The 15,917-nt window shown below is 29.3% G+C and overlaps 3 protein-coding genes and 1 pseudogene across 3 annotated transcripts; 2 read left to right on the forward strand and 2 right to left on the reverse strand.

The window, feature by feature from the left end:
- Positions 1 to 3,541: 3,541 nt before the first annotated feature.
- LOC111042022 (putative nuclease HARBI1) lies at positions 3,542 to 6,311 on the reverse strand (the record flags this gene model as incomplete). Its single annotated transcript, XM_022326514.1, has 5 exons — positions 5,659 to 6,311; positions 4,276 to 4,472; positions 4,032 to 4,179; positions 3,734 to 3,881; positions 3,542 to 3,649 (listed from the first exon to the last, which is right to left on the reverse strand). Coding segments are annotated over exons 1-5 (835 nt in total), but the record flags the coding sequence as incomplete, so codon positions are not given.
- A 227-nt stretch (positions 6,312 to 6,538) lies between these two features.
- LOC111042024 lies at positions 6,539 to 6,997 on the forward strand. Its single transcript, XM_022326516.1, has one exon. The coding sequence runs from the start codon at positions 6,539 to 6,541 to the stop codon at positions 6,995 to 6,997; it is 459 nt and encodes a 152-aa protein (XP_022182208.1).
- A 2,225-nt stretch (positions 6,998 to 9,222) lies between these two features.
- LOC111042025 lies at positions 9,223 to 10,615 on the reverse strand. Its single transcript, XM_022326517.1, has 3 exons — positions 10,609 to 10,615; positions 9,302 to 9,855; positions 9,223 to 9,240 (listed from the first exon to the last, which is right to left on the reverse strand). The coding sequence occupies exons 1-3, from the start codon at positions 10,613 to 10,615 to the stop codon at positions 9,223 to 9,225; spliced, it is 579 nt and encodes a 192-aa protein (XP_022182209.1).
- Positions 10,616 to 13,796: 3,181 nt separating this feature from the next.
- Positions 13,797 to 15,917, forward strand: part of LOC111042034 — a 5,674-nt pseudogene continuing 3,553 nt past the window's right edge.

Genomic DNA, 15,917 nt, shown 5'->3' on the forward strand with positions numbered 1-15,917 from the left:
ATTGTATAAATGTATACGAGTACGAAAATTGTCTTCATAGTTCATAGTCTTGTTTATACCTAACATTTAAGATATTATTTGATTTTAAAAACAAAAATTGATAAAAATTTATTGACACGGACAAATTTAGAGAGATATTCTATATAATTGGTTATAAAGTTATTAGTTCTGTCTTTTCTTGTTGACAATTTATAAGAATTTTAGAATAATTATTAAATTATTATTATTTATTATGAATATAAATAATAATGTATAAGAACCGAAACATACACAAAAATGTAATAAATTAAATGTGCGATAAAATTAAAGTAAATAATTTTATTGAAATATTATATATTTAAATGTTTATGAAGTATTTTACAATTATAAATGATTAGGATTAAACTAATATTATAAAATAGATTAAACTGAATATTTACCTGTATGGCTGTATATAATATTATGTGTGTAATATTATATTATTTTGATGCGATTTACATAGGTATGTAAAGAGTAACAGTGCAACACAACAGAGTAATGACTATTACACTGTGTCCTACGTGAGCGCGGCGAACGCGGCATATGCGGTGCGATGCGAGCGAATATTATTCAAACTTATAAAAATAGATAGGATTGTCCATCGTATGCGATAAACGCGGCGCATGGTTTAATTATCAAATTGTTTTATTTTTCGCCGTACGTTTAAGCGAATAATGAATAAAACGTTCTGCACAGGTGAGTTGATAATATTAATATATTATTGACATACAATATTCGCCGCGCTCGCGTAGGACATGATTACGGGCGGCGAATGCGGGCAATGCGGCTAACGCGAATTCGTACGCATCAATCGCAAATTCGCGTTCGCAGGTCTTACGTAGGACACAGCGTTAAAGTATGGTTGTATTTGTATGACAACGGATTATAATTTAATATTTATAAATATTTAATGTTTATTCTGTTGACTGTTTCGTAAATTCAATATCTTCCCTAATAATAGTCTTCTATTAAATGTTATTTATAAAAATTTCTTATCGTTATCGACATCCGTTCCACAATTAGTTGTTATTCCTAATTTCCCAAACAACCTATAGGCTATAATTTACTATAATTATTATTATATTATTTATAGTTACATAGAATATAGAATTATATTTTTCATTATTTACACTTTACAGTTGAAATAATAAATAGCGAAAGGTATAATCCATATAATAATATTGCTATAAAAAAAAAATATAATTAAATAGGTACATTAAATTGTTGAAAATGAAAGGCCCAAGTACAAAAATTTCTAGGGGGCCTGGGCGGGTAATGCCACCTTCCCCCCCAGCCAGTCCGCCCCTGGTGGCCTAGTGAAATAATTCCCATTAGGTGGATGGTTATTATTACGATTATTTGGATCGTTTTGTCTTACGTTATTTCTACATTGCGAGGCATAATGATTACCATTACAATGATAGCATTTTATAACCAGTCTGTTAATGTTATTTGGTTGCGAATAATTATTTGGTCGTATATTATTTGTCCTTGTAAAATTGTTACTATTATAATTTCTTGTGTTACCGGTTCGCATATTATTCGTTCGCTGATAATTACTATTATTATTATTGCGTGGGGAATTATTATAATTTCTATCATTATCATTTCTATACTTATAATTTTCCCTCTCGGAATTATATTCTGCTTCCTCGGCTTTGGCTAACTGTTTTTCTATTTCAAGAGTTTTTGGACATTGTGATATTTCTATTGTTCTAATCGGATTTATTAGGTCCTTAATAAAAATTGTTAACGTTTGTTCTTTTAATGTTTCGTGTATTATTCTCGCTTCTGAATCTATTTTATTAAGTGTACTTGCGGTACATAATTCATAATATAATTTTTCTACTTTATGGCAGTACTCATTTACGTCCTCACCATTGAGCATTTTAATTGAATTTAGTTGTATTTGTAAGCTAGATGCAGTTGTTAGATTCTCAAACGCGTCTGTTAAATAACTTTTAATAAATTTCCACTTGGTCACATTTTTATATCGTATCATTTCTAACGCTCTACCAGTTAATCTGGTGGTAATATATCGGTGCAACACGATTGCGGACTTTTTACCTTTTTATATTTGAGGAAAAACAACACGATTTTTATTTTGAGCAAACACAAATATTTAAATAATTTTACCAACATTAATAGTAACTCAATAAGTATGTAAAAAAAAAACATATAATAAAGAATTAAGATGTACTCATAACGATGATAATAATAATAATTAATAAAAGTAAAAATAGTAAATTAGTAAAATAAGTAAAAAAAATAAGTAAAAATAGTAGTAAAAATTAGTAAATTAGTAAAAATATATGTATATAAATCACAGTAACTTATTATTACGTGTCAAAAAAAATAAATATACCTATATACATAACAAAAATCAAGTTCTTATAACTTTTTTGCACAAAAACGTGGTCCTAATGTCAGCAAATAATTATTTAAAGATATTTCTTTTTTTTTATATTTTTGCCAAGTATTTATTATATATGCAATATTCTCTTCTTGATCTTTACGAGGCTTGTTAATATTATTTTGTTTTAAACTATATATTTTTAAATAAGTTTCACTTTGGATATCTAATAAAATATGTAGAACTTGGTGAATAGATGGATGAGACGTATAAAAATTGCACAAAAATAAACGGAAATATACACGTTGCACAATATAGACTGTCACAATATAATAAAACGTTTAGATAATATGACGTGAGCATGTGACTGACGACTGCCACACTATAGATCTCTTTAACGTACAGTATTAGTAATTATCAATAAAATAAAATCCGGTACAATAGATATTATCGGATGTGAATACGTTGGAAAAGCACAGCCATTAACACTTATCAGTTATTATAGTAATAACATATTATTAGACACCATATAGTATCCACTGTCCGTAGCAATTGTGTATACGTAATACGTATACTATACTATACTATACTATAAGTGGGTTTCTTAAACTATATTCCTTTATTTAAAATTATTTAAATATTTGTGTTTGCTCAAAATAAAAATATTTAACACGCAATCGTGTTGTTTTTCCTCAAATATAAAAAGGTAAAAAGTCCGCAATCGTGTTGTTTTTTCTCAAATATAAAAAGGTAAAAAGTCCGCAATCGTGTTATGTTTTTTTCAGGTAAAAAGGTAAAAAGTCCGCAATCGTGTTACGCCCGTAATATATTTTACTAACGTTGGTGCATATTTTTCTTCGACTAGACTCACTGCCATGTCACATGCATTTACAAATGAATATATGTCATCCTCGCCCGTGCATAAAGGTATTAATTTAAATGCGTCCTCTAGTTTTATGGTAACCATTTTTTTATTTCGTAATTTTTTATCGAACAATAACTCCGTGTGTTCAAAACTATCAGTAACCTTACTACGAGTAGTTCTACCTGACTTATTATCTAAGCTACTACTTCTCGTTAGAATAGGTTTCTCTTTTTTAGTTTTTATTTTTTTTTTTTTTTAATTGATCCTGAGCCCGGCAACTGTGGCCATTAGCTATTAGTAGGTACTGTAGGTTTTTGTANTCATCTGCATTTTGTTGTATTTTTCTTCTTCGTTAGTTGTTGTTTCAGAATATGGTGTTAAAAGCCAAGGTCTTAGGGCGTATCCTGAATCTCCTACATCATATTAGTTTTTTTAAATATCAGGTTGATTCCAACACTTTAAATTGATTTTTTTTCTTATGAATAATATTATTTTACCCAGTAAATATATGCCTTTGTGTTCACGTCTATACAATTCCTCCAAGATATTTTTTATATCTGTAGATGAATTCCATATATGAGAGTCTGCTGTACTGCCAGGAAATTTTGCATTCACACTCAAAATATAAAGTTTAGAATCACAAATCTATTAAATAAAATAAAAGAACTAGGTATTAACTATTGATTAGAATTTGACTAGGTGTGCTAGTAAGTTATTTCAATCAGGCACGTATCCAGAAGGTCCATGGGGTCTTGGCTACATGCCTGAATATTGACTAAATCTTAACACATTTACCAATTGTACATTTAATGAGTGGTAACCTTTTCTGTTTACATAAATATACTCAGGTATTTCTGCATTCTGGTTGTTAGGAGGTACAATTGCAATATGTGTGCAATCAATGCAGCCCACAACTCCTGGAAACGAAGTGTTAATAAAAAATCTAAAAAAATAAAGAAGTAAAATCCTGAGATTAGTAGGCAAAACAAATTTTTGATTGAAAATTGTTATTAAGGTTTTATATAATAATTTATTTTACTCATTCCTAATTTGCTTGATCTTTTGCATATTATTAGGGAATTTAACCCATTCATTTAATATTCTAGGGTGGTTCAATGCCTCAACCACACAATTAATAGCTCTGGAAACAGTGGGTTGTGATACAGCCACATACCTATTGTTACCAATTGGCGTTTGATAGCATCCCGTTGCGAAAAAGTTTAATGCTAAAAACACCTGTAAAAATACTATGCATAGATAAATTAATTTAACAACTGCAGATGGATCTCCTCAAAAGCCAATATAGCTGTGCTAGAGGAGAGACTTCCATAAGGTAGGTAATAATATTGTTAGATAGGTACAAATTTTAACTATATTATAAATTGATTCGACAGATCAACTTAATTAAATTAATTAAAATAAACTTACTATAATAAAGTATTAATATATTTTTTTTTAATACAGATTTCTTAAGTTATTTATATTTGAATCATGAGTATAACAAAATCGTATAACTGTATAATCTTGTATTTAAGACATTGTTGTCCAAAAACTGTTCTCATTTTAGGAACAATGGCATTAGACTTAGATAAGGTAGAATAACCACAGATTATATTAAACTTTTAATTACAATTGTTATTAAATTATTTTATATAATCTGTGGAATAACTATGACTGTTGTTCTATGATCTATAGTTAAATAAGGGACAGCCCACGATTAAAGATATACTAAGGTATATTTTTAATCGTGGGACAGCCTAATGAACAATATTTTTTTGTCCGATAGCTAAGTATTTTTTTTTTATTTTAAGTGAATATAATATTTAGTTTTTTCCATGTTAATTGTTTATGAGCAATTGTCCAGCCAATTTTTAAATGTAGCAAAACTATTCTCTGCCATTTTATATAAATCATTTAGGTTTTGATTTTTTACTAAAATAACCGTATTGTCTGCAAAGTAGATTAATTTTCCCTGAATAAACTGGTGGAGAAAGCCATTAATATAAATTATAAATAATAACGGTCCAAGTACTGTACGTTGTGGTACTGAGTGAGTAATTAATATTAGCTATGTCACTCAAGTGATTATCAATTTAATTTCTTTGTGATCTTCAGTTTAAGTATGAGTTAAATAATTTATGAACACTACCTCAAATACCACATAAGTACAATTTATTTAGTAACATCACAGTCCACTGTAATACTGAATCAAATGCTTTTTAATGTCATGGAAATGCCAAGTGCTTATCATCAATATTTTCATAAATAATTTTAGTAGTATTATATTATAATAATGCATTGTTAGTTGACATATTGTTCCTAATGTATTAAGTTCCTTTATATGTATTTAACTTAGGTGAACATAGTAGGTTTTTTTACATTCAATTAATACCTACATTTATTTACAACTTTTTACTATTACCTTTTCGGAGAGTTTTATAGATGACGACCTTCTTTCTGGTTCAATGTAAGGTGTAATTAAAGCTATTAGCTGTTGAACTAAATCTTTGCTTAATCTATAATTTTTTACAAATAAACGATCACATTGTGTAAATGGGTCATACTTAACTGTAAACCCATGTCTTGGGTTATATGAAGCTTCTTCATCAACCATATTCAAAATATATAAAGCTGCAAGATCGTTGAAATCATCCATTTTTAAACATGAACTTCAAAAAAATATGTACTATTTAACAATTTCGGTGAAGATAAACGATGATAATAATAAAAGTCGAGTGATATGAAAAAGTCGTGGCACGCATACCCCCACGATATTTTTTCACACAACTTTTTCGTATATACACATTGAAGAATAGACAAAAACATATTTCATGTGACAAACGTGATTTGTCGTACACGACAATGCTATAACGAGATTCAAGAATCGACCCCCTGAAGCTAAATACCTGTAACCAACAGGGAAGACAGTTTTTTTAATAAAATTATTTTTACATTTTACTACTATTAATCAAAGAGATGTGAAATTTGCAGTTAAACAATTTTGGTTAACTATGTTAAATACAAGTACAATAATACATTATCAAGTGTTAAATTTGAATCCAATGATATATTATAATCATTGTATAAAAAAAACGATTCTGAGTGAAAACGGTCGGTCAGTCGCTCCGCTCAGAATCTAAAAGTAAGAAAATCGAATATTTCAAATGACTATAAATAGTTTAAAAAGTTGCTAAATATTTTTAAAATTATATCGTGTAAAGAAAATGCAAGTTCAAACAAAACTCGGAAGTTTAAACGCTACCTTGTATTTTATTGTTTTTACAGGTGAAACAGTGAAAACCATGTGGACCAAACTGAGGAACTGCCACAGAGATGCTCTACGAAGGCAAAAAAAAATGTTTAAAAGTGGAGCTGGAGCTGAGACAGTTAGACGGTGGAAATTCCAGAAACAAATGGAGTTTTTGTTGCCATACATGGAGAACAGAAAGCGAAGTGCCAATATAGTTGACAGTGATGATGAACAATCCGACAATGCAGACACTGAAGTTAGTCAAATTTTAGAGACACCACAGACGTCAATCTTGGAGAATAATTATGAACTGGAAGAAGATAATGAAGTGCACAGCAACAAGGAACGAGAAGATTCTGTTGAAAAATTAAAAGATACTCCTTCGTCAGCTGGTAGGAAATTTACTTTCAAAGAACCACAGAAAAAAATGAAAAAAAATGATATAGGCACCATGATTCAACAGTCTATAGCGAATCGCGAACTGCTAATAGTATTTAATACTATCTGCTAATAGTATTTGTGACTATAATATGGAGTGGAACGAAGAAAATACAATCCAATTTATTGAATTGTATGAACAAATACCGTTACTTTGGCATGCAAAACACCCTCAATACTATAATAAAATCAAAAGAAATGATGCTTTGGAACAGATAGAAAAAGAAATTGGGTGTACTGCTGATGAATGCAGGAAAAAAATGAATAGCTTGTTATCTGCTATGAGAAGAGAAAAAACAAAAATTAAAAAAAGTTTTGGAACAGGGAAAGGTAAGAAAGTTACATGTGAATGTAAATTTTTTAAATAGGTGATAATTATATTTTTCATAGGCGCAGATGAAATATATGAAAGCTCTTGGTATGCGTACAAGCATATGAAATATCTCCAGGATAAGGATACACCTAGTCAAACAACAAGTTCTGTGAGTATAAAATAGTTTATATTTTATGTAATTAGGAATAAGTTTAAGTTAAGTTAGTATCTATTAAAATACTTAATATAATATTAATACTTTAAATCTAAATTAAGACATACAAAATAAAAACAAAAAAATATAAAGTAAAAACTAAAAATAATCAATAATACTTTAGGTATCGTTCAAAAATAGATGGTAATTTTGTTATACCCAAATAATATCACGGAAAAAAAATTGTTATTTTTACTAATATTATGTTTAATTCAATCATAATTTATAATCATATAAATAACTGTACAACTATGATAATGTTACTATATTATTATAGTTATTGAAACTACACTAGCTATAATAGTAATATTTTTCCGAGATAACGACCACTACACGAATTAATACATTACTATAAAACAATTTTTAAAAAAAGCGGGTAAGTAAATGGATGTCGCTATGCTGTACAGATGTTTACGAGTGATTTACTGTAATGGATAGTATTAAATTTGAATTCAATGATATAATATCATTGTATACGAAAAACGATTCTGATCGGAGACGAGTTTTCAGTCTAGGATATTTTATACAATATTAATTATATTGTTATTATTTTAAAAAAAAATGTAGTTACCTATAAAATAAATTCCAAATTACTCAAATTAGATTCATTCAAGGTTAGGTTATTAAATGCTTATTAAAAAGAAGTCTTGTATCAAATTTTGAAGCTTATTTACCAAACGAATAAAATTCTATTGTCGTCATTTATAAAAAAAAAACTAAAAAAGATTGAAAATTTTAAATGTCCATAATTAACTTAAAAAGATTTGAAAATTTTTGAAAATTTTATCACGTATAGAAAACATTCAACATTCAGTGAAAATATCATGTTTCTACGGTATTTAGTTTTAGATTTACACCCATATCTAAAATAAATTTTTTCAAAATTTGATTTTGCGTAAAAATTCTCGTTTTTTGTCAATTTTTTTTTTGTTTTTCCCGGTGCTTTTGAAAAGTATTGGAAATTTCAAAAAATGACATCCCCAATGCACAAACTATATTCACTTTCAAACCGGAAAAGCTACTGAAGTTAAAAATCGAAGTATTATCTCGACAAGTTCTAGCGTACACAAGTCACAGACACACACACACAAAAAAAAATACACACACACAACATTGTGGCTCGGAATATAAAATAATTACTATAATAATATTAATACTTAATTACGATATTTTAAATTTTGAACAGATACAGATTGAAGAAGAAACAGACATACATAATATCCCAGTGACAGAAATCGATGTAAATACGCCTTCTACAAGCTCATCACTTCCACCACCGAGTCTTTCAACACCGACTCCACCGTCCTCAAAAAAAAGAAAAAATCCAGAAGATCATCGCTTAGATAAAGCTTTTGGACTTTTAACTGCTGCAGCTTCTGCTGCAAATTCTGACGAACAACAAAATTTTGGCAATTTTGTGGCAAACAAATTAAAAAAATACTCTGCTAGAACACAAAGTGCAATTCAACATGCTTTCATGGGTATCTTTCTGAATACAGATAATGGAATGTACGAACAGCCTTTGCCGCATACTTATGATTATCCTTCACGCTCAACAACATCAAACATGTCTCAGGTTTCTAATTTGTCATCCACCTACTCCACTCCAACACCAACTCCTCCAGAAGAGAGGACCAATACATCCGCACATCGGGATATTTTATATAGGTCATGGCAATAATAATAGCAAAAAAATTTTTTAACTCTTTGATGGATAAGGTAAAATTGTCTTTACCACATTGAATACCATACCTTATGTTTTCAACTCTTATTAGTTCAAATAATTCATCTGTAAATATTTGAATAAAAATGGAATAAGGAGTAGCACCATCATTTGTGTCAATATTTACTATTTCACTACCAATGAAAGGAGGAACTGAATTTGTGAATTGGTTATCTCTTCCAGAAAACCACTTAGTTGTTTTCTTATTTTCTTTGGCCTTTTTTGATTTTTTGATAGGGTCTGTGTGTATGTTTCTTACTGTACATGTTCTTTTTTTTTTATTTTTTGGTAAAATGGGCAAATTTTTTATTTTCAACACTTTAGTTTGTAATGGCACATTGCTTGAATCATTAGAACTATTTGGGTAAGTTATATGGCCAGATGTGGAAGGCCTAATAGTTATTGGATCATCAATAACATTATTATTTTCTACTAAATAATTTTGATGTTGTGATTGTTGTCTGATATTATTTACAAAATTATCATAGTTGTCTACATCATTAGCATCCACGACAACAATACTAGCTGATAAATCATCATATTCATATCTTATTTCACTATTTATATTACCCAGGATGTCTTCAATATGTTGAGGAGTTATATGTTCAATTTCCACGGTGTCATTGTCATTTTGTACATTTAGTATATCAACATTCAGAGCCGTGCCGTGGGGGGGGGGGGCTAGGGGGCATATGCCCCGGGCGCATGGTTTAAAGGGGCGCCAAACATTTTTTTTTTATAATATTTTAAACTTTACATAAATAAGATAGTATATAAGATAATATATGAGAAAGATTATTTTTTTACAATTATTTTGGACCATTACAATTTTTTTCTGAACAAATTTCTGACTATGTTTGAGGAGTAACAATTAGTCAACCAAACGTTTTATTCTTGTTATATTATTGGCTTTATAATAAATTATCGTATTCTTTATTTCAAAATCGACTGCACGTCGAGCACGCGAAAAAAGCGAGATAAGCGTTAGTAAATAAAAACCAGATACAAATTATTGCCTATTGGTATTCTTTTATATATTATTTTTACATTTTACAAATCACCATGTCATGTCAGTAAGTTGTCAGTAGTCAGTAGGTTATCTGAATCGCACCGGGCTACACGCTCTTCTTGTTATTTGTTCGTGTTCGTATAATTATACCGTGCACACTACATGTTTACATCGGTATACCACCCTTGTGCTGCACACAGCCTTAATTTAATCGCCGTACATGCTGCTAGTGTATCAGTAAAAATGATCTCGTTTTTCGGTATTGTACAAAATATATTTAACTATTTTGCTGGATCAACAAGTCGCTGGGAAGTACTAATGCGGTGTTTGAAAATTAAAAACGCACAGTGACACACGCTGGGCATCTAAATATAATGCAGTTCATTCGTTGTATTGTCAATTTGGCGGTGTGATAAAAGCTTTACGTGACATATCTACCAATCCAATTTTTGGCGATGGGGTTGCTAATGCAGAAAGTATATTGAAACAGTTTGATTTGGAATTTGTTTATTTTTTAGTCATGTGGGATAAAATATTGAATCAAATATAATAATATAATAATAAATTATTACAAATCTCAAATATTTCAATAGATCAGGCTTCAAAAATGATAAATTGTTTAAATGTTTCTCTCCAAGAAATGCGTGATAGTGGAAATGAACAAATTAAAACTGAAGCTATTAGTATTTGTGATAAAGTTGGAATAAAATCTGAATTAAAAATCAAAAGGACAATAAAAAGAAAAGTTATGAGTGGAGAAAATTCATCGGGTGAAGATATTTCTGCAGATCAATTTTTAACATTGGAATACTACAAAGTTCTTGATAATATGATGGCTCAAATGAAATGGAGGTTTGAATAATTATCAAATATTGCTGATGATTTTCAATTTCTTTCTGCTCATTCACTATCTGTTACACCAGTTGAAAAATTGAAAAAATATGCAGCTGATTTAGCTATCAAATACAACGAAGATATTGACCAGGAAATAATTAACGAAATCGAATTTTTTAAATATCAAGTAAAAGCAATTTTACCAAACTTAAACGCAACTGCTTTAAATATTTTAAACGCAATTAAAAAATATAAACTTGATTCAACTTGTCCAAACTTAATGACTGCATATAGATTGTTTCTTACCATGCCTGTTACCGTCGCTTCCGGGGAACGCTCTTTTAGTAAATTGAAACTAACTAAGACGTATTTACGGTCAACCATGTCGCAAAACAGATTAACCAATTCTGCAATATTATCAATTGAGCATGAAATAACAAAAAGCATTGATTTCGAAGACGCCATTGAAGATTTTGCTTCAATAAAGTCCAGAAAAATAAAGTTTTAACTATATGATACTTATATATGATACGCTCTTATGATACGTTTGTAAATATAACATTGTATCCCACATAGCAAATTGAAAATATTAATATTTTCAAAATATTTGTAGAAGGTATCCTGTCAAATATTGTACTGAAAATATTGTTGAATTAGCTTCAAAATATTTGGTCAACATATATTTGAAAACAAATATTATTAAAACCTTTTCAAAATGATTTGTATCAAATATTGTAAGATAATTTTTCATCAAAGATCTTCAAAATATTCGGTCACCATATATTTGAAAACAAATATGATTAAAACCTTTTCAAAACGATTTGTATCAAATATTGTAAGATAATTTTTCATCAAAGATCTTCAAAATATTTAGGCACCAAGTATTTTAAATCAAATATAACTGATATATTTTCAAAACGTTGTGTATCAAATATTTTAAGTTATTTTGTCATCAAACATTTTCAAAATACTTGGGTGCATAACCTTTATACTAATTCTTTAAATTTCACACCTGGTCCAGTAAAAATGCATCTATTTTCTACGTCAGTATCTTATCTTGTACAGGAAAGTATATCTTGTCGGTAAACGTTAGGGGTGAAAAGAAAAAAATACCAAGTAGTTTTCAAAATGATAGGGAAAAATTAATAACATTTTTTGAATACAATTTGGAGTATAATTGTACATAACTATCACTACAGCATGATAGTGGTTCTATAATATTCAGTGCAAAACAGTTATTTCTAACTAAGTAGGAACGTTTTCTAAGACGGAGACAATTTATACATGAGGGTGTACAGCGTCCTCATCTTAAGGAATTCGTTAAAAATAAAAAAATCTATATTTTCACAATTCACATTAAATTTATTAAATCATACTTAATATTTTCTTCTCTATGACTCTATAGCTTCTTATGCGGTCATAAATAAAAATAATTTAATATAAATTAAAAATATAAACCAACAATTTATAAAATATGTGTAGAAGTATACCTACGCAATCGTGTTGTGTTTTTTGCAGGTAAAAAGTTAACGATCGTGTTACTAGTTATGACTATTACTATAATAATTATATTATTATATATATTATATTATAGGTACTAATAATGTCTTGCTAATGTATAATAAAGTAACTCACAACGCCCTTATATTAGCACAAACGTGAAAGACTAATAATTACAACAATTACATTAATTCTATCTATCCATATCTATTGTAATTTAATATAATATACCAATTTATATTATACACATAAAAAGTAGGCAGCCACTAGCCAGGTAGGATAGGTAGGGTAGGTGTACTACTTTAATTATTTTCGTAGTATGATATTCCCTTCATAGGGTAAACATTTTAACAATTAATATGTATTGTAAATTGAAATTCGAATTAATTGATTTACAATATTGGGCCATTGGGGTATAATAATAGAAGTGAGCAGAATTGTATTCTGGATGTGCATAATATAATGCATCAATGATGCGTGAGTGTGTGTTCTTATACCAATTAATAATAAGTGCTTAGGTGCATAGATTAAGCATGTAAAAGTATCAGTTATATTCTCGATCAAGGACTTTAGAATAAAACTCGTACAGTTCCAACACCGTGTTCTCGATTCAGGTATTAAAGATATAATAAATTGTATTATTATGTACCTGCCTACCTAGGTAACATATAAAGGTACCTATAAAGAGTAACACATGAATAATAAACTAATCTTTTACATATTGTGCTATGAAAATGACGAATAATATAATATTATTGTAATAGGGATTAATTTATTTTGAGTAGTTGAATAATTTATATGATTGACGATTGTCGGATTGTATAATGATGTTATAATAATATTATATAGTCGGTGATCACGGAGTCGTCGCCAGTCGCCGCTATAGCCTATAATAATATTGTGTTGTTCATTAATTTTAACATAGACGATATAGTGGAAAACCCACGATGCATTATCGAAATGTCTGCACTCAGCGCTATCTCATAATATCTATGTAAACTGTACAGTCTGCCGATTGGTCGGCGTTCGGCAATCGCAGTCCGCAAGTTAAATAGATAGATATATATACGCTACATATTATACTTTTATATGTTATATATATGACTTATTAATAATTATTCCGATAATTTTTGACGACGCGATACGCTGATACCCTCCTATCCATCGTTTGCCGATGCCCGATACCCATCGCGTCTTTACTATAGTCTGTAGTCCGTACTCCGTGCATCAAAGTCCATTGTCCTTGTCCGTACCACTGCAGTATCGCGACATTCTCCTAAAGCCCTAAGTCCTAGTTCGGCTTATGAGTGCTTGTGATTTTATTAATTATTATAGTGTCTACGTCTTCGTTAGTGGTTGAAAACAGTTTTAAAACTCATACAACTAATCAAAACTATTACATCATATAAGTATAAAATACAATAATAAATCTCTCTCATATCTATTAAAAATAATATTTAAATGTACAACATACATTTTTTATCTTAAGTGTTATTGTAAGACTACTGATAATTGAGGTCCTAATAATTTATTATTACCTATCACTTTTATTTTTACTAATTTTTAATTATTGAAACACAGTTTTTGTAATTATAAAAAACTGTGTTTTATAGGTAAATAAATTAGTCTTGTTTGTTCACCTATTAGAATATGTACTAAAAAAAAAAAAAATAGGCACTATAATTATTCATACACATTATACAAGTACACCTAATACTACTATTTATTACCTATTGTTATCTTTATTTTTTTTTCTTCTATCTCGAGATTATCATATCCAACTTTACAGGGGCCAACTGTTATAATTTGCACTCTTCTATATTATTATGTTATAGACTATAGTATAAAATGAACGGTTCCTTAAGCTATAGAACAAAACGTCGGAGAATTGTGAATGAATTATTAGCATTTGAAAGCTCTGATGACGATAATGAATTAAATACTCAAACTTTAGCTAAAACTTGTTCTATTTCAAATTCTACTACATCTTGCTTTAATTTTGAAGATAATTTGAACACTAGTCAACATCTATTATCAACCAGTCCCTTTAATGACCAAAACCTTAAAGATTTGACAGAATCGATACCTACAGGTGATTTTATTAAAAACATAAATTGTACTCAAGAAGAAAATGTTAAAGACGGTCTTAGGAAGTGGGCTACAGATTACAATATTCCACAAAATTCTCTTAATGCTCTACTTAATGTACTTAAATGTGATGCTGGACTTACATTTTTACCTAAGAATTCTCGTACTTTGCTTCAGTGTAAATCTACAAAAATTACAAACATACGAAATGTAGAACCAAGAGGTTATTATTATCATTTTGGTCTAAGTGCTGGTATTATGAAATGCTCATTTTTATTTCCACTAACCGATATTATTAAAATAGCTGTTGGAGTTGATGGATTACCCTTATCTGCTAGTAGTTCAAGTCAATTTTGGCCTATATTAGCATATATAATGCCTCATCATGAACATGTGTTTCCTATTGGGATATACTATGGACAAGAGAAACCTAATAATAGTGACGAATTCTTAAAAGATTTTATTTCAGAAGTAATTTTGCTTACTACTAATGGTATTATTATTAATGGTTCAAAAAAAAATATTGTGATTGAAGTTATATGTTGTGATGCACCAGCTAGAGCATTCCTATTAAAAGTGAAAAGTCATTCTGGATTCTTTTCCTGTACACGGTGTACAGTTGAAGGCGATCATCTAGAAAAACGCGTTTGTTTTCCGTACTTACCAAATGGTAGTACTTTGAGGACACATGATGATTATGTATCAATGAAGTATGAAGAACATCATACATGTAACACTACTTCATGTATTTCATCAATTCCAAATGTAGATATTGTGCAGTTGTTTTCTATGGATTATATGCATTTGGTGTGCTTAGGCGTTATGCGTAAATTAATTAATATTTGGATGGGCAATACTAAAGGGCTGAAGAAAGTACGAATACCTAGCTGGAAAATTAATCAGATCAGTAACGCTCTTCATGGTATAAAAAAAAATCATATTACAAAAGATTTTTCTCGGAAACCTAGGGCACTTATTGAAATAAACCAGTGTTTCTCAACCTTTTTTAAGTTACCGCCCCCTTGAGTGTCAAAAAATTTTTTAACGGCCCCTACAATGTGAGAATTCTATAATAAGGGTTAGGTTAAGGGTATTTGGAAAATTTAAAAGAAAAAATTGAAATTATCTAATAACTCATGTTTTTATTTATTTTTTATATTTGATATATTTTTTATTTATAGTTCTAGTATTATGGTAATCTACCACCCAAAATTAGTTCACCGCCCCCCTACCACCCAAAACTAGTTCATTGCCCCTCGGTGACATTTTACCGCCCACTGGGGGGCGATATTGCCCCCGTTGAGAACCACTG

Source organism: Myzus persicae, unplaced genomic scaffold, assembly GCF_001856785.1.
Source record: "Myzus persicae strain clone G006 unplaced genomic scaffold, MPER_G0061.0, whole genome shotgun sequence".
Taxonomy (NCBI): Eukaryota; Metazoa; Arthropoda; class Insecta; order Hemiptera; family Aphididae; genus Myzus; species Myzus persicae.

Coding starts and splice junctions, on each gene's coding strand:
- LOC111042024 (XM_022326516.1), top strand. CDS start 6,539: ATGTGGACCAAACTGAGGAACTGCCACAGAGATGCTCTACGAAGGCAA.